The sequence below is a fragment of the Sceloporus occidentalis genome, unplaced genomic scaffold (genome assembly GCF_023333645.1).
Source record: "Sceloporus occidentalis isolate IW3139 unplaced genomic scaffold, rSceOcc1.0.p SCAF_2, whole genome shotgun sequence".
Taxonomy (NCBI): domain Eukaryota; kingdom Metazoa; phylum Chordata; class Lepidosauria; order Squamata; family Phrynosomatidae; genus Sceloporus; species Sceloporus occidentalis.
In genome coordinates this window covers 27,720,658-27,747,956 of record NW_028316982.1, presented here as the reverse complement: position 1 = coordinate 27,747,956, position 27,299 = coordinate 27,720,658, and the positions used below count along the sequence as shown (strand labels likewise).

Genomic DNA, 27,299 nt, shown 5'->3' with positions numbered 1-27,299 from the left:
ACTTTAACTGTCTTGCCTCAATGCTATGGAATTCTGGGAACTGCAAATCTTGTGTGAGGCATTTAGCCTTCTCTGCCAAAGAGCTCTGGCGCCACAAACTACAGTTCCCAGAATTCCCTAGGAATTGTGAGCCAGGGCAGTTAAAACGGTGTCAAACTGGGTTATTCCCACAGCACCCCAACAGTTCAGGCTCTCATGCGACCACCGGGGGAGAGGGGGGAAGGGCGTGGAGCATGGTCACATGACCTCGGCCCTCATCTTGTCACATGACCACGCTCTCACGCGGCGCTTGGGTAAGGGTCACGTGGGCTTGCTGTCACGTGAGAGCCGGTTTGGGTCCAAGTCCCGTTAAGATGGCGGCCATGGAGGAGGAAGAGGAAGAGCAGGCGCTGCTGGAGGGAGACTCGCCGGCGGAGGGGACCCAGCGTCCTGCGGGGAAGAAGCCAATGGCGGCGCTGTGCGACCCGCAGCGCCTGGCCCACAGGCTGCTGGTCCTGGCCCTGATGTGCTTCCTGGGCTTCGGTGAGGGAGAGGATGAGGCTGGGAAGGGGCCCCAGAGGGAGGGAGGGAAGGCAGGCAGGGAAGGAGACTCACCTCTCTGGCTGCCTCCGCACTGCAGAAACAACCCAGTTTGACACCGCTTTAACTGGCATACCTCAGTGCTGTGGAATCCTGGGAACTGTAGTTGGTGGCTGTGGCCCCAGAGCTCTCCTCTGACAGAGAGAATCTGGGAATGTTGTGCTGTTTTAAATTCCTAAGGTTTGTATTGTAATATATATATATATATATACATATATATGTATTTAAAAAACTCGTAACTGTTTTAACTTTTTAAGCCTTTTTAGCCCCCGTTGCTCCCTTACGAATGCAGTTGCAGCAGACCACTCTGTATTAAATTTTTTCAAGGATTTGTTTCTTAATTTTTGTGTCAATTTGTCCATTTCGATCATATCTAATAAATCAAGTTTACAAATTTAAATGGTATTGTTTTAAATCTGCTGTTCGCCACTTTGAGTCCCTAGATTGGCAGAAAGGCGGGATATAAGAAAATAATAATAATAATAATAATAATAACAACAACAATATTAATAATAAAATAACAAAACTGCAGTTCCCCAAATTCCATAGCATTGATCCAGGGCAGTTAAAGTGGTGCCAAACTTTGCTGATGTCATTATTTGACTTCAAGTTGTTTGCCATGGCTTTCCCCTGAGGCTGAGAGAGTGTGACTTGTCAAAAATGGGTTTCATGGCTGAGCAGGGAAATGAAATGAAATTTATTACAGTCGATGACCAGCATAAAACAATAGAAAAAAGTACAATATTATACAATGCCCAATAGGGAACCCCCCCCCCCCCCATGCAACCGGTATAGTACAAATACATTAGGAATACAGCTTGGAGGCTATAAATTCAGATAACTATACAGAGTGAAATCCCTTCAAATACAAATACAGGGAGTGGGACCCTCATCTCCAGAGTCGTAATTCAATGCTGAAACCACTACACTGTTCTGGCTCTTTCCCACAAAACTACAGATCCCAGAATTCCATAGCACCGAGTCACAGAAGTTAAAGTGTCGTCGACCTGGATTATTTCTGCAGTGTGGGCACAGCTTCTGTTGTGTAGTCAAAGGAGTGGGGAATTATTTTTATTTATTATTCATTATACTAAGGAATTGTTACTGTTACCTTTAAGGAATTTTTTATTTTATTTATAAGTATCCTGCCTTTCCTTCAATAATGGGACTCAAGGCAGTTAACAACTGCAACTATGGAGATCAGGGTTTGATTCTCCACTTGAGGGGGAAAAAAACCTTCACTGTGTGACCTTGAGCAAGTCACACTCTCTCAGCCTCAGAGGATGGCAGTGGCAAATCCTCTCTTAAGGAACTTGCCAAGAAAACCCTATGAGAGGGTCGTCATAAGTCAAAAACGACTTGGAGGCACATAACAACAATAACAGATTAAAAGCACTCCAAACGTTAAATGTAAATATAAAATACACAATTAAACCATCATATATTAAAGCAATTAAAATATTAAAATGTATTAAAACAATAAAGACTATTTACACAGACCCTTAAAGAACTTTAAAGGACCCTTACGAATAACAGGCCTGTGATGAAAAAAAAACACACCTTTTTTCAATATTCTAGCTGTTTTTAATGTATTCTTGGGTGCTGAATTAGATAACACAATAAAAATGTCATATCACACACAGTTCTTTCACAAATTCAGTATTTTTCAGTTGTTACTCAACTGTGATTAAGAGCAGATGCTGATGTTCCAGCGTGATTTAGTGATTTTGAATAGCAAATTACAGTGGTTTGAAAATCTATTAGAAAATTTTAGGCCCTTTCTTACTCTTTGCAGGATAGCTTTTTTACAGGATCATCTCATTCAGTCATATGTTACAACATAGAAAAGTTAAACCTAGGCGGGATACAAACCGCCCCTTTGGGGTGGCCTGCACCCACCCCTTTCCCTGACAGATTGGGGCCTCAGCGGCAGCCCCAGAGACCCCAATCTGTCGCTTTTCCAGGCCGCGGGGAAGTGGCAAAACACTGCTTCACTGCGGCCTGGAAAGGGGTGTCCTTGGGGCTTCATGCCCCAAGGACACCCCGACAGCGGCAGGGAAAGGGAGAAAGGAGCCGCTCAGCCCCTTTCTCTTTGTATCGCTGGCACGGCCGTTTAAAGGCCACACCAGCGATACGCACGGCCAAAATGGAGCTCCTTCTGGCGCTGCTGAAAGGGCGTCCCAAGCGCTCTACAGCAGTGCCATGATGTAATGGCCGCACTGGGCCATTTGGACGCGACGTGGCCGTTACGTCAAAATGGTGGTGCCTGTGTGAACAGGGTGCCGCCATTTCGTATGTACTCCATACGTACTAGGGTTGCGGGCATCTAAAAGAGACACCCCCCAGGCAACCCTAGTACGTACGAAATGGCCCGTCGGTACAGGGCCCTAGATGTGAAAAAACTATGCGAAGAAGCAATTCTGAGGTCATTTTTGGATTCAGGATGCCAAATTCCTATAAAACCAGCATACATTTTTTTAAAAAAAGTTTTTATGATCCTCAATTTTGTAGCCCACCTAATTGATCTAGCTTGTGCTCCAGAGAGTATTTGCCTCCCATGGTTTTGAAATGGCTTGGAGAAAGACTACAAGAGATTCTGTGCAGTCAGAAATAGTGCCAGTGTCTCTCCATTTTGATTGTGTCCTTGTTTTTCTTTTTAAAAAATCCTATTAATTACTGCACAGACATTAAAATTGGGGAAATATGCAAATCTGGGAGCTGGGGAGAAATAAAACTCTCTGAGTTTAAGGCCTTGCTGAGTTGCAATTTTAATCCTTCTTCCCTTACTGAGTAGCTGTTTTAAATCTTTTATTTTAATTCTCATAACTAAATTCTAATTTCTGTGGAATTCACTGAGGAAGTTATGCTATTTGGATCCAGAGTTATGCTGAACCATACTGCATTTAGTGCATGGTGCATTTAGTTAACTACTGCCTAGTCCTATTCTGTTTCATTTACTACTGGCTGTTTTTCGGAGCGTCAGAGAAGGCTTTTGCTCAGTTCTACCCAGAAATTTGGAGAGTGAGCCATGAATGTTCTGCAAGCAAAGCATAAGCTGTCCCTTTATCTTTGAAATGGGTGGATATAAAATAAAACAAAGCAAAATACTATGTCACTGGGCATTACCTCTTTCTGCTGAGGAACACGAGGTGTTCTGTACACAGAGTGATAAGGAGACTCCTGCCATAGTGGTGGAAAGGGGTGTGCAAATGTTAAATATTCACCCAGAAGTTGGCAAATAAACTTTTAAGGCCTCTGTTCTTGCTGGATATGAGGAATACTGAGACTTCTGTTCCAAAGATATCTTTTCTAAGCTCAAGATTCTTCTGTGCCTGTGACTCTTTGCTTAAGATCTACCAAAAACTGAGGGTGTCCTTCTTCCTCCCTCTCTCTTTTCCTCTTCATGTTATGATGCATTTGTGGGATCCAAATAGTTTATCAACATTGTTGTTAAAAGCATTTTCAGTATACCTTATTGAAAATAATTGCTTTTGTTTCTTAATTTTTCTGTTTAGGCAGCTATTTTTGCTATGACAACCCAGCAGCTCTTCAGACTCAAGTTCAAAGGGTGAGTGAAGATCCAGAATGTCACTCTTTGCTAAAGTGATAATATTTTAATTGTATGTTTTTGTAGTAACATCAACCCCTCTATACTATAAACTCAAGAAGTTTTGTATTTTTCCAGATTATTTTGTTAGTTTAACATTTGCAAATTTACGGAAAGCTTTTACCGAATTAAGATTAAATATGATGGATACAGCATACAGAGACGGAAGATATAGAGGTATTCCTGCAAAAGAACGTACTTGTGTATATGGTTGTCAAGAGGTAGAAGAACTTGTTCATTACATGTTATTTTGCCCTCTCTACCAAGAACCAAGAGAAAGGTTCATTATACCTATAATAGAAACCAGTCCCAGTCAAAACCCACAGGATATGATTTTTTATCTTCTATTGGACCTGAATAAATATGTAACCTGGAAAGTAGCTTTGTTTGCCTTAGCAGCTAAAAAAATCAGGAATAAGTATATGACGGGGATAGCCATAAACTGTAAAGGCGATGACTATATTTGACAAAATTTTAATGCATAATGACAATTGTTGCTTGTTTGTTTAGAAATTCTATACCAGATATGAGATACCCGTATTTTAGATATAATTTACATGTATTTTTATAGTGTTATATTGTTATATGTATTGTTATATTGTTGTGCTGTGCAATGACCTTTGGTGAAAAGCAATAAAGTTTTGATTTGATTTAGTAACATCAAGGATAAACTTACATTGTATTGAGCCTGTCCTTTTTTTTTAAAAAAGGGACTTGTGATTTAAAGTGCTTACTAGTTCAAACTCTTATAGCAACATGTTTAATTGTAATATAATGTAAATGATAATTTGGGAAGTTGGCTTGTCTGTAGATTACTTGAAGGGAAAAACTAGAACTGTCCAAGATGTGTGTACTTCCCATTGAGTTTATCATGGATACAGTCTAATCTTCACTTTTATACAAGTAAATTTATTTGTTTGTGAAATATCCTTCACAATCTAATCTTAGAAGTTAAACAGAGTCAGGACTGGTCAGTACTTGGATGGGAAACAGCCAGGAAATACCAGGTGCTGTAGGCTAAGTTTCAGAGGAAGGCATGGGCAAACCGTTTGTACTCCTTGCCCAAGAAAGCCCTATGAAATTGATGGGGTTGCCATAAGTCAACAAGTAACTTGAAGGCACCTACATACATAATTCTAAAGATATTTGATAGGGAGTTAGCATATAATACACAGGATTTACTTTTGATCAGTATGCATAGGTGTGCATTGCTCAGTGAGTTAGAAAATACTAATTGGGTTATAAAAACAAACAGCTTCCTTTATATACCACTTCATACTGAACTAACAGTGCCTAAGCTAATTGCCCCCAACAAGCTGGGTACTCATTTTAACGACCTCGGAAGGATGCAAGTCTGAGTCAAGCTTGAGCTCCCTTAGCTGGGATTGAACTCGCAACCTTATGGTTTTGAGTGAATGGCTGCAGTACAAGCATTTAACCACTGCGCCACCAGGGCTCCTAGCTGGATTAGATTTGCTATATATCCAGCCTCTGAGATACATTTTTCCTTTTCCCCAGAACATGATTGTACCTTAAGACAGCTTTACAGATAACTGTCGGGCCTTCCCAACAGCCTGGATATGACAGAAGAATGTGACTGAACAGAAATGTGCTCAGATTCACTGTGTTCTGACTTTAAATGCTACAAGAAAGATTTCCCTAGCTCTCCCAAAAGAGAGTGTATTCAACCATACTTGACAACTGTGGTGGTAAAGGGTGCACTCCCTAAAACTGGGGACTGGGGAAGCAGCACATTATTTGTAAAGTTGCTTCAAACAGTTGCTTTGGTAGTAAAATGCTGTTCGGAGACTTTGGAGGAAAAGTAATGTATATACTCAACTATAAGTCAAAAAATTTATGCCCCAGAATTGACCCTAAAAATCATGGGATGACTTATATACAGGTCAATACAGTAATACTGCTTAGAAAGGTCCTGAAAGAAGCACTGCTCCCATACCCCACTATCCGTGCTTCTGAAAGAGCTGATTAACCTTCTCAATCCAATATTAAAACCTTCTCTCCCAATAGTTCTTCTTCTCTTCTGGATCTCTTCTACCTACCATTTCCCTTCCCAATCTGATGTTAAATCCTTCTCTCCCCATCCTTCTCCCTCTCTGACCAGCAAACCCTACTTCCCTCCAGTTCCTTTGCAATTTGATGTTAAAATCTTCTGCTCCAGGACCAGGGAAGTTGTGTCTCCCCCCTTATTGCCTTTCTTACATGCCCATAAGTTTTACCCTCGACTTATCCACAGGTCATATCAAAATCTATGATTTTTGCCCCCAAAACCTGCCCTCGATTTATATATGAGGTTGACTTGTACACAAGTATATATGTTATGTTATTAACGCATACCATTCCCAGTTGAGGCACACAGGCCTTTTCTAGCAAGGGTCAGTTTTTGTGGGGAAAACCTGCTTCCATATTCATACCACCCTGGTTTCTTCTCTTTCTTTCATGAGTTGGCTGATGTTCCCTACAACCAGCTTCCTGTGAGATCCTGCTGGATCCATATGTGGAGCACTTAAACCTCTTCTAAGCAGTGAAGAAAAGTGATGTGCCAGAATCAGCCCCCCCCTCCCCCCGATGTTACTGTTAATCTTTTCAGGGTGACTGGGACAAGGGGCCAGCTCTTGTGGTTGGTTGCATGATGCAGCAGTGGAAGACATTTCATTGGATAGATGTTTCTGTATACATATTTTATAAGTAAAGTTAAGTTAAAACATGGTCAATTTGAGTGTTTGCTCTTCCTTTTAGGATATGAAAGTGAACACTGCTCAGTTCATGGCACTGTATGCTTGGTATTCCTGGCCTAATGTGGTTCTCTGTTTCTTTGGAGGCTTTCTGATAGACAGAGTATTTGGAATAAGGTAAGGTAACTTACCCATATATTTAGAAGATTTTAATGGCTGAACAATTGTGAGATGTGTTTTATGGGTCTTGTCAATAGGACTAATAAATATCTTAATATTTCCCCAGTTGTTTCATTACCTTTTCAAAATATTTTCTAAGGAGTGGAGCCCTGTTCTGTTCAAGTTACTGGCTATTCCATTTTTTCTTTTCCTTCTCCAGATTTCTATGTTTAACCTACCAACAGTCAGATAGCATTTTTTACCTGCTGCCTTGTCTTTTCTTTGGGCTGGATTTATTGAAGTACTATGAGATGGGTGCATTTAATCCCTGCTGCATTAAAACATTAAATTTCTCCATTAAGTTTTGTGAGAACCTTTACTTTTGTCCTTCAGGGTATTTCACAATAGCTGCTTAACTGTAGGCCAGGAAATGATCCATATAGGCAGTGAGATGTTTTTCTCTAGCCTTTATACAGTGTGCCCGCGCTATAGGTGGGCGCCCTGTGCGCTGCTTCCAGCTTATGAGGAAGCCACGCAATGGGAGAGTGAATGGCGCGTGCACCCGTGGTGCACACAATCTGCCGCACCGCGAGCACCAGCTGCATTCAATCGAATGGGACTTGAGCTTATACATTTTTTGGCTTACGCGGGGTGTGTGTGTTCAGAACGGATCCCCCACGTAAGCCAAGGGACCACTGTATAACTTTTATAAATCTCTCTTTATCTCGCTCCTTTCCAACCAATCAATTCTATTCTGTATTCTTCCAGCAATGGTTTTCTGTGTTTTTCTCTCAGCCAGCATTGCATTTCCATTGAGCATGCCCAGTCATAATTAGCTGTCAGTGGTAGCTCTCGGCCCCTTAGAGCAGGGGTAGGCAACCTTTTTGATCCGGGGGCCGGGTTGCTGTCCCTCAGACAACTGGGGGGCCGAAGCCGGGGGAGAAAGCTTCCACCCTCCGGGGGCAGGGCCGCGTACCGTGGGTGGAGCTTCCACCCTCCAGGGGCAGAGCCTCATGCTGGGGGGTGGAGCTTCCACCTTTCGTGGGCCAGGCCTCCTCTTTGCCGGCGCCTGACAGGGCCCCAGGCCCCATCAGAGGCTGGGAAAGAGCTGGCGGGGGCCGCCAGCACTGGAGGCCTCCCCCTCTGCTGGCCCCTGATGGGGCCCCAGGCCCCATCAGAGGCCGGCAAAAAAGCTAGCAGGGGCCACCAGCGCTGGAGGCCTCCTCCTCTTTGCCAGCCCCTGACAGGGCCCCAGGCCCCGTCAGAGGCCGGCAAAAAAGTCCTAGAGGCCTGCTGCCGCCGCTGGAGTCCTATTGGAGGGCCCCAGTGACGGCAACGGGCCTCCCAGAGGCCCGCTGCCGCCACTGGAGCCCTGTAGCAGGGCCTCGGTGACCACAACGGGCCTCCCAGAGGCGCACTGCCGCCACTGCAGCCCTGTAGCAGGGCCCCGGCCACCGCAGCGGGCCTCCCAGAGGCCCACCGCCATTTTGTTTTTGAAAATGGCCGTGAAGTCTCATGCGACGGGAAAGTCGCGTGAGACTTCGGTCACCATTTTCTAAAACAAAATGGTGTCTGGAGCGGCATGGAGGCGGGGCAGCAATTGGAGGCAGGACCGCGCCGGGGCTGGTAGGAAGGCCTCGGCGGGCCGCATCTGGCCCGTGGGCCGGAGGTTGCTGACCCCTGCCTTAGAATTAAAAAAAAAAAATCTTGTGCAAACTTTGGGTTCCACACCCATCGCTAAGTGTCTCACCTTATTTCTGCACCTTGGTGCTGTTGTTTGACTGTAGAAACAGTGACACTCTGGACAGAATCAGAAACAGAAAATGTGCTTTTTGCAGTCCAATATGTTGAGCTCTGAAAGTGAATTTTAGTACAGGTGAATTGCAATAAGGAAGTTCTTTCATGTTGTCACTTCTTTATTACAATGACTTAAATGATTTAAAACTTCCTTGCAGGTGGGGCACAATAATATTCAGCTGTTTTGTCTGTATTGGACAGGTAAGTGGAATAGATAATGGACAGTTGTCAAATATGGATCAATAGATGTTCAATAGATCATTCCAATGATCTCTGGACCATTAGATTACTTTGTTCTAAAATTTAAAAATACTAAATGAAAATACATACCAGCTTTAGATGTTAAATAATAAATAAATAAATAATAATAATAATAATAATAAATAAAACTTTTATTTATATCCCGCTTTTTTGTGACAAGACAATCAAAGCGGCTTACAACACGTTACAATGCACATTTACAATTTTCCACATTTACAATTTTCCACATTTACAATGTTCTTGTTCTTAGGTAATATTTGCTGTGGGAGCGATAAGTAATGCTTTTTGGCTGATGGAAGCTGGCAGATTTGTATTTGGGTAAGTTCTTTGTATCATCACTCGTTACCTTCTTTCAGTGTTTAACCCCCCCCCCCCCCAGACAATTTATAGAAAACTTTATGTTTAAAAAAATCTTATAAAGCATTTCAGTTCCTTATTCTTGAAACAGAAGCATTGAATCATTTCCCTTTTGATCTTAGATACTCTTAAGGTGAAACTTGTATACTGACATGAATGCATAACTCTAAATCACAAGACAGTTGTGTCATGCATGTTGTTTCAAACATTTATTCTTAAACTCTCTTGCCTCATTTAGGATTGGTGGGGAGTCCTTAGCAGTGGCGCAAAATACCTATGCTGTCAGTTGGTTTAAAGGAAAAGAATTAAACCTTGTGTTTGGACTACAGCTCAGCATGGCTAGAATTGTAAGTCTAAAACTCCTTTTTTGTTTTCTGTTATTATCACTAGTACTACAAATACTCCCTACCATTTATCCCTCCCTGTGTATATTAGAGTGAAATTAATACTTTCAATTAAGAACATAGATTTTAAAAAAGAAGTTTCAGATTAGATCATAGAATTCTAGGGTAAAGATTCTTAATGATAACTCCTTAAAATTCATAGTTTCAATGACCACTGGTCAGTGAGCAAATTTAAAATTGGTGATAGATGTTAAACAAGCAACCTCAAATTGCACCCAAAAGGCCTCCTTTTGCAAAGAAATGCCATGCCTGCTATATGGTTTACTTTGAATAAGAAGGATATCTTTGAGTCTGGTTTCTGGTGAGTGCTGTCCTATAATAACTTAGGAGCAGACCAGATTAAGATTGTTATCAGAATGACAGTTCAGACTGAAAATCCTTCTAGTTCAGCACTATGGCCAGTCAGATTCCATAGAAGATTCTTCATAGGGCAGCCTTCCTCACTGACGTGTTTGAGAGTACAACTCTCTCAGTGGTCAGTAATGGGAGGAGTTATTGGTTGCAAATGGCTACCTAGGGCATGTTGTTGCTAACTATTCCCTGTTAAATGTCTGTAAGATCTGATTACCTAGAGGCACTATTTTTGCCTGTTGCAACCAATAGCTACAGCAGCTCATCACCTTGCCTGTATTTTCTTCGGTGTGTCTGTATGGTTGTGCTGTATTAAAAATGGCAATATAATTAGAAATAAGCCAAACCTTGAGTAAAATGTGCCTCAGTTAAATATAGAGCTGGTACAGACAGGCACTAAAAGCTGTCTTCTGGGTGGCTTGGGGGCATGGCCTGCACATGCTACACACTCCCATGATGCTCCAAAGGCACCCAGAGTGGCTGCACATCAGCTGGCTTCCAGACGCTCTGGAGGCACAGCATTTAGATGCCACATGCTGCTGAAGTGGCTTAAAACACAGGCAGCATGGAAAAGCCGGGTTTTTTGCCGGCGCAGAAAGGAGCAGCTCTTTGCCACTTCTTTTTGGGCCAGCAAAAAGGCAAATTGGGGCTGCAGCATGCAGTTGCTGTGGCCCCATTCTGGCTTTCTCAGGGGCAGCTTCAAGGCACCCTTTCTGGGCGATCTGTCCTGCCCCATAGTCTACTAAGTCAGCTCTCCAAGTGCAACATAAAGGATACAGGGCATTTGCTGCTGATAGAGAGATCTCAGAGTCAACCCTCCCCCCCAACATATTTTATTTATGAATTTTGGATTCTTGATTGCAGACAGTTGTTCAACCTGGTAATATTTGAAGTCTTTGGTTCTCTCTCTTTCTAAACTGGGCCAGGATGGTGTAATGTTTTGAATGTTGGACTGTGACTTTTGAGTCCAGGGTTCAAATCCTGTCTTGGCCATGTAAACCATTGAGTGACTCTGACAAATCACACTCTTTCAGTGTCAGAGGATGGCAATGGCAAACCCCCTCTGAAGAAACTTAACAAGAAAACCCTGTGATCGGTTCACCTATTGGAAATGACTTGAAGGCATGCAACAGCAATAACAGCAATAAACTGAATATTCAGATGTAAATTCTTGTGTCATGTTATTTCTTATCATGTTGAATATATTATTACAATTCATCTTTTTTCCTAGGGAAGCACCGTGAATATGAATATTATGGGATGGGTGTACTCCAGAGTTCAAGACCTGCTAGGTTCTACAGGTCATACCACTCTTGGTGTAGCACTTTTTATAGGTTAGTAAATTATTCCATTATTTACTCTTAACATTTTGGGACTTGCTCCAGTATGGATGAATTGAAAGGTACTGGTTACAGTTTAATTTATAAACTATTGTAACCTCCAGGTACTTGATACAATGTGTGAAACAGAGGTGTAAAGCAAAGAAAGCAAACTTGATGGTTCATGATGATGTCAAAAATTTAAGTGGTATATGTTGAAATAGAGAATTAATTTTTCTTGCTTCCCCACAATTTCTGTTGTTCCAATGGAGAAGGAGAAAATTAGAATCACTTTCACATAGATATATATGAGACTGCATTATCATGTTCTACTCTCCATCAATGCACAACCAGAGTGTCTGATCCCATTAGAACAAAGCAGCTGTAGTCTTGAACCATAGTCCTACCATAGATAATTCTGATGCTCATTGTGACTGTTTTTAGAACTATTGGGAGTGAATTGATAAACATTAAATACATAAGCTGGAAAAAGAAGTGATGCAGCCACTTAAACTGGTGAATAATGAACTGAGAATCTGTCAGATTCTGAGCTAGGCATTTATTTAATAGATCATTGTTTCTCACAGCTTTGCATATATTATTTAGGCCATGGGTAAGGAAATTGGCTTTCCATAGTTTGAGACTATACATCCCATAATCCAGTAGCAAAGGGTGTACTAGCTAGGGGCTTTGGGACTCAACATCTAGGTTATCTCCCCACTTGTTTTTAGGTAATCTCTTCCCAGTCAAGTCCCTCTGTGTTTTGAACATACTGTATATACTCATGTATAAGTCTAGAAATTTAGGTTAAAAACTGTCCCAAAAAACCTGAGTCGACTTATCCATGGGTTGATGTAAGTACTGTATTTTAACATGTGTGTATATGGTGAAAGACAAGAGTTTAATCTGCCCTGGAAGCACTGACTCCCTTTTGCTCTCTCTCTCAGCCATCCAGCCTTTAGTATGTGCACAAATAGTTAGTCTGCTGGAATTTTGTAACTTCTTTGGCATTGTTTTCCATTACTTCGTCCTTTACATCCTTCATTACATGCATTTACGTTTTACCCTCAACTTATCCAGGGGTCATATCAAAATCCAGAATTTTGGCCCCAAAATTTGCCCTCGACTTATATATGAAGTTGACTTATAGTCGAGTATATATGGTAACTCCTACCACTCTTGAACAGCATTGCTAATGGCCACGAATAATAAGGATTGTAGGCCAAAACATCTGGAGGGATCAATTTGTAGAAAATTGCATTTGGCTCTCTCTAGTTCCATATCTAATAACACACCACTGCTGTCAGATTGGAACATTTATTAAATGACAGCAAACAAAAGCCTGGATTGCCCATTATCATGCTACCTTGAAATTGACAAAAGTCCTCTATGTTATGTATGATACTGCCCATTCTTGGTTTGGATTTCTTCTGAGCTGTCTCTGTTCTCCCATTACAACTGCTATGCAGTGCAATGCTAATTGAATTCAAAAGGTGGTGACTCCTGTCTTTAGCCCTGTTGTTTTATGGAAAGACTAATTCACACAAACTTGAATATTAGTGACAAATCCTGTAACAACTATCTGTGAGCAGACCATCTTTTCTGTAAACCATATACTCGTTTTGGAGGAAAGATAATACATAGACTTAGTAAATATGTCTTCTGGAGGTGATAATTCATTCTGTTTGACACTAGATGCTTCACGTATTCATTTATTACTTCTGTGGTTAGATAGTAGGTTGCCATTTTGGTATAAAATTTTGCTGATAAACAGTACATTTTCTCTTAATTGCAGGTGGTGTGACGTGTATCTTTTCATTAGTCTGTGCTCTCATTCTTGCCTATCTGGATAAAAGAGCTGAGAAAATTCTTTGCAAAGAGCAAGGGAAGACTGGTGAGTGAGTGTTGGTGTATAGTAATAGAATTTTTGTTTTTAAAAAGATGTTTGCTACAGAGTGAATAGACAAAAATGTTGAACCTGTTCCTTCCTTCATCATCTTCATTTGGCAAGCATAATTTGTGAAGGCATCACATACATGGCAGTGAACTCTACTTATTTTGAAATGACCTAACTTTGGGCCTGAACAGACTAGCCGGAAAAGCCATCTTCTGGGCAGCTTGGGAGCATGGCATTTTGATGGCACACTCCCCCAAGCCACCTGGAAGCCACCCAGCTGATCAGACGGAGGTGACCAATCTGCTCCAGGGGTGTGGTATTTTGGCAATACATCCCCCCCCCCCCGAGTGCCCAAAAACTGCCAAGGGTTGCTTCAGGACAGCCTATAGTGGCCCAAATAGGAGCTGATCTTTTCCGCTCCTATTTAGGCTGGTGGTGGAGTGCACCTTCGGGACTGCGGCGTGTATTTGGTGGGGGTGGTTTCAAGCCACCCCTTCATGATTGTGTGTTTCACCCCTTTGTCTCTTTCATGATGCTGTTAGCTTGGGAAATGGAAGGCTCTCCTTTACTTCTGTAAGACACAGCTAGAATGTCAGTAACAGCAGGCAGGCAGAACAAGTTAAGGCAACTCTTAAAACAGGTCAAGGCAACTCTTTAAAAAACAGCAGTAGGAATATGTCTCTTCTTAATGTAGAAACATTTTCATGAAATCCAGTGTTACAAAATGATTCTGAATCTGTCTTTTAAAAATGTAGTTTTGTTGTTCTGATGCTGATGTTTCTGTTTTCTCAAGGTGAAGTGATTAAATTAACTGATGTGAAAGACTTTTCATTGTCCTTATGGCTCATATTTATTGTCTGTGTTTGTTATTATGTGGCCGTCTTCCCATTCATTGGACTTGGAAAGTAAGTATATGTTTAATATGACATTAGGCTTCTCACTATTAAAGAAAGTATGATGGACTTGATCTTTTGAAAACTGATCTGTATTTTCCATTGGTTTAATATAGACTTTTTTGCACAAGTATTACATGTATTGATAACATTTTAATGTAGGAAATACAATATGTATCATATGTGTGTTTTGCTAAATCTATATTTAATGGGATGGCCTCATATTGGTCTAAATACCCTAAAGGAACCAGATCCCATCAGATTTTGGAAGCTAAGTAGGATCAGCTCTGGTTAGTACTTGGAAGGGAGAGCACCAACAAATACCAGGTGCTGTAGGTTATATTTCAGAGGAAGGAACTGACTAAACCACCTCTGAGTATTCTCTGTCTAAGAAAACCCTGTGAAATTTGTGGGGTTACCATAAGTTGATTGATGACTTGAAGCCTCTCTTTCTTTCTCTTTTTCTCTTCGTAAACCTTTGGGAAAATAGCATGGTGTTTTCCAATTGAAAATACCCCCCCCCCCCCCCCCATATAATGGTGTTTATGCAGTTTAGCTAGAAGTGTACTCTTTAACTAACTTCAATTTCGAACATAGATGATAGTGATTTACAATAGATATTGAAGTTTTTTAAAATTTATGTTGTGTTTAGAGGTTTTTGCATTCATGTTAAGTGATAAGCCGTATCATAATTCAAACACTAAAATGTGAGCAAGGAAAGGAAGGGAACAGAGCATGGGTCAGTAATTTATTAGCCAGTGAAGATCTACAAATGTAGAAAACTCCAAATTGCTACTTGATAGTGTGGTTTGTTTTAAAAAAATAATTAAGAGTGAAGTTCACATGCACATGTTTCTCAAGCATCCTGTCTAGTTGGCATGCATACAACAGAGAATCCGTGGGTATGGGCAGGGTGAAACATTTCCTATTTATCTATTGATTCTCCCTTGCAGATATTCTACTGTTATTACCAATTTTAGTCTTGTGATGAAAATGTTGAGTTGGGAAATCTATGCTTGCTTTATAGTTTGTAGCATAGTGTTGCATGCCAGTATCTTTTCTGAGGTCTGCAATGCTCCACTCCATTGTCCAGTGAATTTAGAAACTGCACCATATCAGATATTTGAGTAGTGTACAATGGATAAAAAATTATAAATATTATAATAAAAGCAAAATGCACTGATAGAAAAGATGATTTGTATTTATTAGTCAAGAAAACCTTGCTCAAAAAGAAGGTGACATGCAGGTACATATATAACCTCTTTCAGGAGGGTATTCCAAGGGATGGAAGCCAACACACTAAAGGCCCTAACACATGGTTGATTCCCAAGAGGATGTCAGACCCATGTGCAGCCATCAAGAGCACCACCTCAAAAGATCTAATATAATAGCTTGAATTTTGCTGGACTTTCACATGTTACCAGTACTTACTCTAAAAAGAGTAAACATTGTAAGTCAGACCAGAGACTGTGTGTATATCCTTATTAATCTCATCTCTCTTTTAATGGAAGACTTACTGTTACTAAGACTGCATAATTTACTTGCAAATATTTTTATGTACACCTAATGCTATTCTTAAAACCCAAGATTTTTTTCAGCCTCCCTCCCCATCTGATACCCATATATTGATCAAGTAGCCCAACCAAGATTACTATTTGGCTAGAATGTCTCTTTCTGGTGTAGTTTCATGAGCCAACTCATGCCTAGACTACTTTCTTGCTCCATGAAACAGAGAAAGGGAGAGAGAGAGAGAGAAAAAGAAATGTGGCAGCACCTGTAAGATTATTTTTATTATTATAGCATAAGCTTTTTAATAATATACACACATTTCTTCAGATACAGTACAGAGTGTTATTAAAGCTTCAGGTATGAAGAATATTTATACAGTTGTGGGAGTGGAATAGAATGTAATAGGATCCATTGACTTGATTTTTCAAAAGGCTGTGGGAAGTGATACAATGTCTTGTGCTGGCCCTGTTTCTTGTTACTCATTATTCATAAATAAAGGAAATTGCTAAATATTCAGTTAGCAGTCCTCTTTAAGAGAACTTCTCTTATGTGGCTTTGACCTTGTGGGCTGCTGATAAGCTACTCCTATTGTAATTGTAAGTTAGTTGTTCGTTTTTTCTCTAAGCTGGCATGGTAATAAAATGTCCATGGCATTTTTTCAACAGAGTTTTCTTCATTGAGAAGTTCAAATTTTCCTCTCAAGAAGCAAGTGCAATCAACAGGTAAATATCGTACTGCTTTCAAAAATAAGTTATTTAGTTAGTTTTTATCATGCCTTTCTCTCAGTTTGGAACTCAAGGTGGCTTACAACAGTTAAAACATAGTTAAAAAGTAATAGCGTACAAAAGTTAAAAAGCAATTACATCATTGTAACATTAAAACAAATTAAGAAAAGAACAAGTAATGGATCTTCAGTAAATTATACAAGGCCTGTTTTCCCTTACAAATCACTTCTCAAAGACCTGCCAGCATCAAAAGCCTTTTATCTGCTTGCAGAAAGAGAGTAAGGAGGGTGATGATTTAGCCTCTGGGAGTCTGAGAGCCTGGGAACAGCCACCAGGAAGGCCTTCTCCTGTGTTACCACTAAATGTACCTGTGAGGGTGATGAGACAGAGAGCAGGGCCTCCCCAAAAGATCTCAAAATCCAGGCAGGTTCATCCTTCAAATAACCTGGCCTGAACCAGATAGGGCTTTATAGGTCATCAACAGTCCCTTGAATTATGCCTGGAAATAGATGGAGATCCAGTGGAACTGTTCCAACAAGGGACTTGTTTGCTCCCCATAGTCAGTCCAAGTTAACAGTCTGGCTGATTGTATCATCGTGTGCATTGTTTCAGCCTGGTACTTCTCTGAGAACAGCGTGCCAAATGCACACACCCTTCTTCTGCTAATTCTGAAGTTTAATACAGTGGAGCCTTGCCTTATGCGGGGGATCCGTTCCGGACCCCCCACGTAAGGCAAATCCAGCTTAAGCTTGAGCCCCATTCAATATAATGGGGCTTGTGATCGTGGCGGCGTGTTGCGGGCATGTTGCGGGCGCTGCACCATTCATTTAATGGCGACGCGACTTCCACATAAACAGGAAGCCATGTATGATGTGCCTGCGTATGGAGCAGGTGCACTGTAGCAAGATCTATAAGGAAAGAAGGGGGGAGTTTAAAACTCAACAGACTAGTACCCAGACTAGAGTACAGTTGATTCACTAATTTACTGACTTGTAAAAATGCCAAAGAGAAGACAGAACAGAACACTATATAGTCTAGTCTTACCTTCCCACACAGTAAGTGGATAAAATCTACTCTTTTATTTCTGTTACAAAGATAGTCCCAGATGATATGGTTTATTGTATAATGAACCCTCATTCGGAGGAGGGGAAGTAAGTAAGTAAGGTTTTATATCACAAATTAAACTCTAAAGGAGTTAGCCTTATTTCTTTATTGTTTTTTGCATCTTGAATTCTTAATCTGGAAGTAATTTTGTTTCTTTTACAGTATTGTGTATGTCATATCAGCACCCATGTCCCCTGTCTTCGGATTCCTAGTAGACAAAGTTGGAAAGAATATTACTTGGGTTATATGTGCTGTAGTGACTACTTTGGCTTCTCACATCATGTTGGCCTTTACTTTCTGGAACCCTTGGGTTGCCATGGTAGGCATTTCTTTAGATTTTGTTTTATTCAAATGTAGGTGTGTGTGTGCCTAATTGTCATTTTGCATAGGGACCATGTTTCATACATTGTGCTCTAAAAACTTTTGTGTGAACGAATATAGGATTCCAACAGTAAATGCTTATATACAGTCTTCATTCCTTCCACATGTATAACAAAAACAAAATTCTAAAGCAGCTTTTTTAGAATAGCAATTTAGACTACTAAAGGACATGTCCATAGTATGAATGCTATTGTTTATCAATTGTGATACTATGAGAGATGCTGTTAGTAAATGTTTGCATTGGTCATACATATTTATTATTTTAACTGGTTTAAGTAACCTCAGTAACAGAATAAACAAATAGAAGCAGCCTGTTATAACTGGAGAACTATGCAGAAATACAGTGTATGATTTGTTAAACTCATATAATTAGCTCCCTTTGGTGTTCTTAAATGATAATGTCGTGTTTATAAATCTCTTCCACAGTGTTTGCTGGGAGTAGCTTATTCCCTACTTGCCTGTGCCTTATGGCCTATGGTTGCTTTTGTTGTCCCTGAACATCAGCTGGGAACAGCTTATGGCTTGTAAGTAATAGGTATTTATATTCTGACATTTGGGGAAGGGTGTGAACATTTGTTTTTAAAAGGTAAACCGTCCTGATGGTTTACGTGTGGTGTTTTATAGGCTTCAAAGTATAATTACTGCTAGGCAAAAAGTACAGTGTCTTGAAAATGCATTTGAAATGTCTGTGGAGATGTGTCCCTCATCTTACTTGCAGTTTACTGTTATTGAGCAGCAATTCTGCTGTCTGTGTGATTCATATTTCATTATTTATTAGATTATTGTAGATTTTTGTTTCCTTGTAAGTTCAAATTATGTAGAGAAGTTAAGATGATAATTTTAAGCAGCTTTAAAAAAGTAATTGAAGAAAAAACGGCCTCTGTAAACCAATTGCCTTAATTCTTTTCAGCATGCAATCAATCCAGAATTTGGGTCTAGCCATCATTGCCATTGCAGCTGGTATGATACTGGATTCTCGAGGGTATCTGTTCCTAGAAATATTCTTCAGTGCTTGTGTGTGTTGTAAGTATGATATCATCTGAAGGTGCAAAATGCCTTTCCCCAAAAATAAGTAATTGGCATAAAAGGAGATTTCAATAAGAGCTATGGTAGAGAGGTTCCAGGAGGAAATTGGGCTAGGACTAAAGTTTTTCTCCTTACTGACTGTGTACTCCAAAAAGATATAGAGTAGTTAGAGATGTTGACTTCATTTTTAGTGGTTTGTCTGTTGTATTTTAAAAGAACATTGCTAGTGTAGAAAACTACACAGATACATGCACACTCTGTTTTTCCAGTATGGAGGCTAATGTGATCTTGAAGCCCTCACAGTGTTTGGACCTCAGAGATGTTAGACAATTTAGCCTGTGTTGTGGCCTAACTATTGCATTGCAAAGTAAGAAGGCGTTCTGGCATAGAAAACTCTTGGACATAGGTAGGCCAAAGCAGTTGCCTATGATATATTTCCCATCAGACTAGTAATCTGACCAGAGCAACCAGGGAACTTTACTATTCTGATCTTTGCCAGAGACTGACTGATGTACTCCACTTTTACGTTATCTCATTCTCTTTGTCCCTTGCTAATTTCTGTTCTACCTGCTTTACTTCTGCCTTGTGCAGTGCACTCAGCCTCATTCTAAAGACCTTGTTTCTCCAATAATGGGATCTGGCTCATATATTTGTGATACTGTGCAAGAGCATTTACCATCTATATTGCTGTAGTTGCATTTGTTTGGAGTTAAAGTATTCCTGTATGGTTCTGCACATGATGGCCACCTTTGCTGTTTACATGAAGACCACTGTAGTACTAGAGGAATGCCCTATTTGAAAATCTTTGGTTTGCGAAATCATTTACAATAAAGCAGCATCTATATTGCAAAACTACTTCAGTTTGACGCCACTTTAACTGCTATGATTCGATGCTATGGAATCCAGGGATTTGTAGTTTGTTGTGGCATTAGAGCTTTCTGATAAGAGAAGATTAAATGCCTAACAAAACTACGATTCCCAGAATTCCATGGCACTGAGTAAAAATTAAAGCAGTGTCAAACTGGATTATTTCTGCAGATGCAGCCTAAGGCTATTTTCCTTAAATCTGAGCTTCATATAATTTCTTTCTTTTGGCTTTTAGTGTCACTCATTGCTGTAGTTATGCTGTACTTTGTGAATTATCTTAGAGGTAAGTGCCTTTTTTTTTACTTAATTTGTGTGCACTTATATTTTAGTCAGCTGTGTGTACAGATGATGATCTTAACTTGAATTAATGTTAACATAGTGACAAATCCTTGTAGCTGAAACAATTTTGTTACCACAGTATTTATACTTCTTAATGGTCTGACTGTAAATCTCTTTTGCTGTCACATACTACTTTCACAGATATTTCACAGTAACTATAAACATAATTATCTCCCATGTACCACTTTGTATCCAATTATAAACCTAACATATTACATTTGCAATTGTTTCTTTCTCCTGGCACTGTCACTTTGTTTTCTTTTTGTTGTAAGTACATTGCATCTAGCAGTTTTCCAGTAATCATGTTTAACACACACACACACACACACACACACACACACACTACATTTTACACTACTGAAGTGGGTCTTTGAAGTACAGTGTGTCCTCGCCTTACGCGGGGATCCGTTCCGGATCCCTCCGCGTAAGGTGAATTCCGCCTATGCTCAAGCCCCATTGTTTCCAATGGGGCTTGTGCACGGCGGCCGCGGGGGCGCAACGGGCGCACGCGCCCATTCAATTGAATGGGACGCTCCGCCCCGCACGCGCCCCGCGACTTGAGCGCGTATGCTCAAGCTGCGTATGGCGCACCCGTGTATGGCGCGGGCGCGCTGTAGTTTATAGTCTTAAAATGCTACAGCATTTCAGTAGTCAAAAACATGTGACTAATTTTTAAAAAGTGCACCTAAATTGAATGCAGACAAGGAATCAACAAAACGACATAGCTCTGTGGCTACTAAATTTCGCTGATGGTTTTCAAGACTCTAAAAAGTCAGCCATGAAATAACCAAGCATGCCTGGTTTGGCAGGGTTCTTCACAGTGCTGCCATCGAGAAAACACAGCCTGAAGCTCTTATCTGAGTTTTGCTTTGCATGGCACCTGGATCAGTGAATTTCCATGAACCTGTTGGTTTGGGAGAGGTGATAGGAAAGGGGAGAGTCCCATTGCTCCATGGCCCTCAGAAGCACTGTAGTTTGAAAGGCCAGCATTTGTACATTGATTTGGGTCTGCAAGCTAGTGGAAAATAAATGCAGCTGGAGCAAAATTGGCAAAATAGGGCCCCTGCAACCTAGCTGCACTGAAGTAGTAAACAGTTTAGGTTACTGAAGTGTGGGTATATCCAATAAGAAGATACATGCTACCTATTTTTTATAGACATATTGTCGCTGTTTTTTTTAACGAAGTAGTAATGGCTTTTAGTCAAGTACAACAATTGATGGACTGACTGACAATAAGAAAGTATGTTAGGTCCATTAACTTATATGTATGGAAGAGGACTGCATCTCTCCCCTTTCCACTGAGAAGCAGTTTTTTTCAGTAGTATTCTATTGATTTCACCCATCAGTAGCAGTAAAACTTGTTTCTAGGTATGATTGTTTAGAATTGAAATGTGTGTTCCTCAGGCTTCAGTGGGAAGGAAAAGAATTTTGATGCTACAGAGACAATCATGATGGATTGTCATCATGGTTGTCTAGTAAGAGTAAGAGATTGGTCATTATAGCAAAAATCTGGGATTGACATATCCAGAATTGTGCAAGTCACATTCTTTTTCGTTAACCATTCTTGATGTAGTGAAATTTCCTTTCTACAAATGAACTGGAGTTGTTTTTCCCAAATTTTAAAAATATACATTGAAGTAATCTTTGGCCCCCATAAGCTTGTGATGCAATACACATCTTTAGGGTAGGAAGGGACTTCTTGTAAAACAAGTGTTCAAGTTCTCTGTTAAAACGTGGGTATCTCTTCTGCCATAGGAGGTGACCTAAACTGGTCTGCAAAGAAAAGGGAAAAACTACAGAAGCAAGCTGTGGCTGAGTAAGTATGTAGGTGGGGTTCAAACCTAAATCATCTGCGAAACAGAACAGAAACAAAGCAGAGTGTAGGTGGGTAGGTGGGTAAATGGGTAATGAATATAGACGTGACTGCACACTTTCAAATGTTTTTGTTTTTTCTCTATAGTTTTATGGTTACTTGATATAATGTACAGTAAACATTTATGACCTCTTGGAGAGGAGTTGAGAAAATTTGTTGCTAGAGTGGAAGATTCTGATACTGAAATGTATTATAATGATACGTTTTGATACTATAACAAGTAATTCCATAACAGATAGTATACTGAAATGTGACCTGAGTCTTCATTTAACACAGGGTGGGCTCACTGGCCCCCAGGGAATGTTGGGTGGCCTCCTCCCTCCCTGGGTCTCCCATCCTTAAATGTTTTAAAAATGTTCATTTTATTTTATTGCTAAAAGTAGTCCCTTACACTACAGTTTCACTCTGTTTCCCCTGTCCCAACCTGAGCTTTTTTATCATTAAGCAGTAAACAAGAGGCTGGTTGAAATCAAATTAGGTGGTGTGTGGTCTTTCTTGCCTAAAGTCAATAAACAGCAGAGTTTTGGGAGGCCCTGGGGCTTCAGAAACAAGTGTGGGGTTGTATGCAGCTGGTAGGTCATATTCTCCCCACTCCATTCTAATTCAGAGTGTTGTGAATAAACCAACCTTTGTCATGACAGACTACCAATTACAAAGGCCTGTTACAGACAGGCCAAAATAAAGCTGCTTCGAGTCACTTTGGAGGAATGGTATTTCAATGATACATGCGTCCTATGAGTCTGGAAGCTGCACCAAAGCTGCACTCCAGTCCTTAGGACTGGAGTGTGGCTTTGGTGCGGCTTTTGGATTCTTAGGATGCATGCATCATTGAAATACCATACCTCCAAAGTGACTCGAAGCAGCTTTATTTTGGCCTGTCTGTAACAGGCCAAAGTTTGTTTTGCACAATGTTAAAAGTAGGCTGTAGCCATATAGATCTGGCAATTGTGCTATAAATAATTTGATATCGTCCTTAATTTTGGGATGGACAAAGTAACCCTGTAGACATTACTGAAGCACATCTGCCAGTATTTCTTGCAATTGACTGTACTGGCTAGGATTGATGGGATTTGCAGTTCAGGAACATCTGGATGACTACCTTTTGACTACTCCTGCCTTAAACAATTTGTTTTAGGGCTAAGAAAATGCAGATTTTCATTCAGAAACTTATTCAGCAGCTTTTAAAAATTCTAAAAAAATAAAGTCATACTATTTTCTCTATCAGCCTTAACAAGTTAGAGATAATTTTATGAGCCTTTACATTTGTCAAGGTACCCTAAAAATTCAGGGGACACAGCTTATTGTTTATCCTACTGAAGTTGTTTCTGTCGCCAAAGAGACTGTTGCTGTCTATAATACAGTTGTCAAGTATGCCAGTATTTGTCTGTGTGCAGACTGGTTTGTGGGGAAAAAAATTAAACGTCTGATGTGAATTGACAGTGTATTAGATAGTACACGCAAGCCATTTTTGGCTTAAGAAAATTCTCATCAGTTCCACTCAACATGGCCAATGGTCAGGTATGATGCAGGTTTTAGTCTTCTAGCTTCTAGCAGGTTCAGAGGCCGGTCTCATGAGTCAAAATAACAATTTATCTCTCTGTAGAGATAAATTACAGCTTTTTCTTCAGCTCCTTCAAGGTGTAATGGTGGTAATAACCTGTCACTACAATATTTTTTGCAGAAAAGAAATTTGAATAGGAAATCTTCCAGAAGTAGGAATGATTTGATCAGCAACGTGTCCAGTTGAAGAGTGTTGTAGTGTATTTGTCTTGAGGGCTAAACACCAAGCTCTTTGAAATAATTGAATCAGTGCATTGAATTTTTTAATCACTTGATTTGTATCGGTGCTCAAACCGACATCATTATCGAAGCACTTAAACTGGAGTCAGACAAACTTTCATGTTTATCTCCTGTAGTTGAAGACTACTATTCAACTGAAGCTTATGTGGAGCCAGTGTTTTAGTCTATTGGCAGCTCTTTGAATGACTTTATCTTTCTACTATGGAATAATGATGGTTCAGATAATAGTGGTGTATTGTTACTCAGTAATTGCATTTTTATTGCCTTACAAAATGCAGGTTAATGTTTCTTGGTTTCTTGTTGCAAATTGTGGTTTCATAATAAAACTATCATATGAATTCCTGGATCATGAGAGTTTAAATGACATATGTGTGGTAGAACGATTGGAGAAATTATGTTAAATCAAATGCCTGTCTCTGGGAGAACAAAATATTGGACCTTTTTCTAGCATCCTGCTAAGCAGTCTTGTGCTTGGGGAAGTTTCTGTCCTTGTGTTTGTACTGGAACTGTATTCTGTTTAAATGTACTTCTTTTGTTAAAGGTAAAGCTTATCCTTTGACTAACCATGTTGAAAATTGCACTTTTGCACAGGAATTTTGACCTTTATAAATAAATATTGAAGAAAAGAGTGTCTGCCTATCAAATTTGTTTGATTTAACCTACCTTCCCAGCCGTTTTATTGTTCTAGGAATAACACCCAACAGATGTTCTATCACATCTTCTGAATACACATGTGCATTAATAGCATTCCCTTTGTCTTCACAGAGCAAAAAGACGGGAAAAAATCAGACGTCAGAATGAAGATGACTTAGCCAAATTACAGCCAAAGAATGACTTTAGTTTGAGGAATAGGTATCTCTCCAGATTAGGTGCTCAGGTACTGATAACTAAAAAATGTATATATACATATATATTAAAAACTGCAATAGTTATTGCTTTGGAAAGGGTTGGTCTTATCAAACTACTTTGACTCAACATCCCAGCAGCATGATTAAACAGAACCTGGGTTTTAATATTGCAACACATGCATTGCATGTTGAAAATCCAGTGAAAAGATATTTTAGCTGCAAGGGCCCCCTTTGCCTGAGACATTGACTGTAACTAGTCAAAATAGAAAGTACTGGCCTAGATGGATTGGTATCTCACCTGCTGCAAGGAAAAATTGGTACATTCGGAATTTAGGGAAATATGCCAGTACACACTTGGCAGGCTTGCGGGGTTGTTTTTGTTTTGTTTTGTTTTGTTTTTGAGAATTTTTGAATATCATGGCAACACTGTGTATCAGTGGATGGGTTTTCTTTGAGGGTTACTTAAAAGGTTAAGCTAACACAGCACCACAGGTAGCCCTAAGGATGTTATTTACAATACCTGGCCCCCACAACCATGCTTTTCCTTGGGGGAAAAACTCCGGAAAGTTACCAGAGCAGTAATTCACCTTTAATGGAGTCAAACACCTGTCACCACCAGCTTAACATCAAAACTTTTCAAAACTGAAATTAGGCTTCCAGTTCTGTTTTTTCCTCCTTTTCTCCATTTTTGCAATCTTTTCAGGTTTGACAACAGGAAGTTAATACAAAAGTGTTCTTAGTGTAGAAGCTATGGCTTGATTCTTTACTCCAAGGATGGAGAATATGTGGCCCTCTTGATGTTGCTGGACTGTAGTTCTTATTAGTACTAGTCAGATTAACCAGTGATATGAGGGATGATGAGAGTTGGAATCCAATAGATTTTGGAGGTCAACACATGCCTCATCCTTACTCTATAGTCACGGCTAGCAACTGTGAACAGGCATCATTGAAAAGCATCACATATGAAGGGGTTTAAAAGATCTGTGGTAGTGTTTTGGCTCATTCTTGCATGCGCATTGCTGCTCTGTGTTGTAGTTTTCAGGTGGCACTTGCATCCTGTGTTTATTTAATTTAGCAGATAAGTTGAAAATGCTTGTTGATGAGACAACTTGCCTTTTCTTACTTTTGCAGCTGCCTGACAACTGTGTTTGTCACTTACCTGCACTGGCTCACAGAAGTGTGTTGAAATAACAGAGTTGTGTCAAGACATGGGAATGCAATACATGAACCTTTTATGCCACACATGACCTCAGTCTTCCATAGAGCTGCATAGATAATGAAAAATACAACAATATTCAGTAATCTTCTACAAACAAAACATTAGCTGATCTCTTGGAGTTGTTACATTGAACTCTGTGCCAAAGTATATAGGGTAGGGATGCTTTTTAGAAATCATGAGTGGTATGCTGCTACTGATAGATTTCTGTGTTTCCTCAAGTTCTTTATCTGTTCATACTATAAGCTGGTTGAGCAGTTTTTGGGTTTGGAAAATAGAACACTGTAACTTCAGCCCATTAAAAGTGGTGCTTGTTGCAGCTCCTGTAACTACAGTCTTTCTAAAACAGACATTTTTGTTCATGTTCTAGATTTCTTTCTAATGAAGGGAAACAATGGAATTTAATTCACTAGACTATTAATTTCTGTGAAATTTTAATTTTGTATCAGAAATGAATTAAACTTTTAAACATACTGTTACTTAAAAGTAGCTGTCTTGAAAATAGCATTAATGTCAATGTTTTCATTGTTTGTATTGATGAAAAGCAGAAGTTTGACATTTCCTATGGAAATAGCTCAGTATGTATCTTTATTACTGAGGCAATGCAGCAGTTTTGTAGAAGAATGGTAGAAATCACTGGTCACATTTCATTGAAATAAAAGCTGATTATTTTTGCTACCATAAGTGAAACAAGTTAAAATACAGTGAGAAAATAAGTCTTGGGGTCTGCCTTAGGTTTACATTACATTAGGAACTCACTATTATGATGTAGTCACACCTACATCGGGTTGGACTCTGACTTGCCTTTCAACCAAATTCTGTCTGTTGACGGGATAACCGACCAGTAGAGACTCCACTGGAGGGAAATCAAAGGAGATTTTTAATGATTTCCCACTGGAACATCTAAATTCTGTTCTTTAGGGTTCTTTAATTTTCTGGAACAGGTTTATAGAGAGCACAGAGCTTATTGAGCAAGAAGAATATGCACAAATTTGGAAGCCCAGATCCAGCCTATAATTGTACACTTTCAGTATTGTAATTTGTATTCTTTTAACCCTGTTTCTTCTGGTGGTTCCTGTTAGCTGGTGCTCCTTTTAGTTTTGGTTGTACTTTGAGCTAAGAATATTGTACAAATGCTCTTCTGGAGATTTCTTAAATGTTTGTTATTTGAGGATTTTAATGCCCACATTGTAGATAAGCAATGCCATATACAATGTCTTGACCTTGTGATTGTTAAAGGCACCTGAACACAGAAATGTCCTTGTCCCAAACAATAAACATTTTAAGGACTGTT

General features: G+C 39.9%; 1 protein-coding gene across 3 annotated transcripts; it reads left to right on the top strand.

Moving 5' to 3' along the window:
• The first annotated feature begins 325 nt into the window (after positions 1–325).
• LOC149318072 (lysosomal dipeptide transporter MFSD1-like) lies at positions 326–27,299 on the top strand. Of its 3 annotated transcripts, XM_089508956.1 has the most exons (17): positions 326–522; positions 4,095–4,147; positions 6,944–7,056; positions 8,994–9,036; positions 9,347–9,414; positions 9,692–9,800; positions 11,440–11,542; positions 13,323–13,421; positions 14,218–14,329; positions 16,492–16,548; positions 17,818–17,974; positions 18,463–18,560; positions 18,947–19,059; positions 20,165–20,212; positions 22,024–22,084; positions 24,707–24,818; positions 25,921–27,299. In XM_089508956.1, exons 1-17 carry the CDS (start codon positions 354–356, stop codon positions 25,978–25,980), a joined length of 1,575 nt encoding a protein of 524 aa, XP_089365082.1. In that variant the 5' UTR covers positions 326–353; the 3' UTR covers positions 25,981–27,299. The 3 variants fall into 3 exon arrangements, with proteins under 3 accessions (XP_089365082.1, XP_089365083.1, XP_089365084.1); XM_089508957.1 differs by lacking the exon at positions 14,218–14,329 and having other exon boundaries at positions 16,494–16,548; XM_089508958.1 differs by lacking the exons at positions 24,707–24,818; positions 25,921–27,299 and adding an exon at positions 23,823–24,567.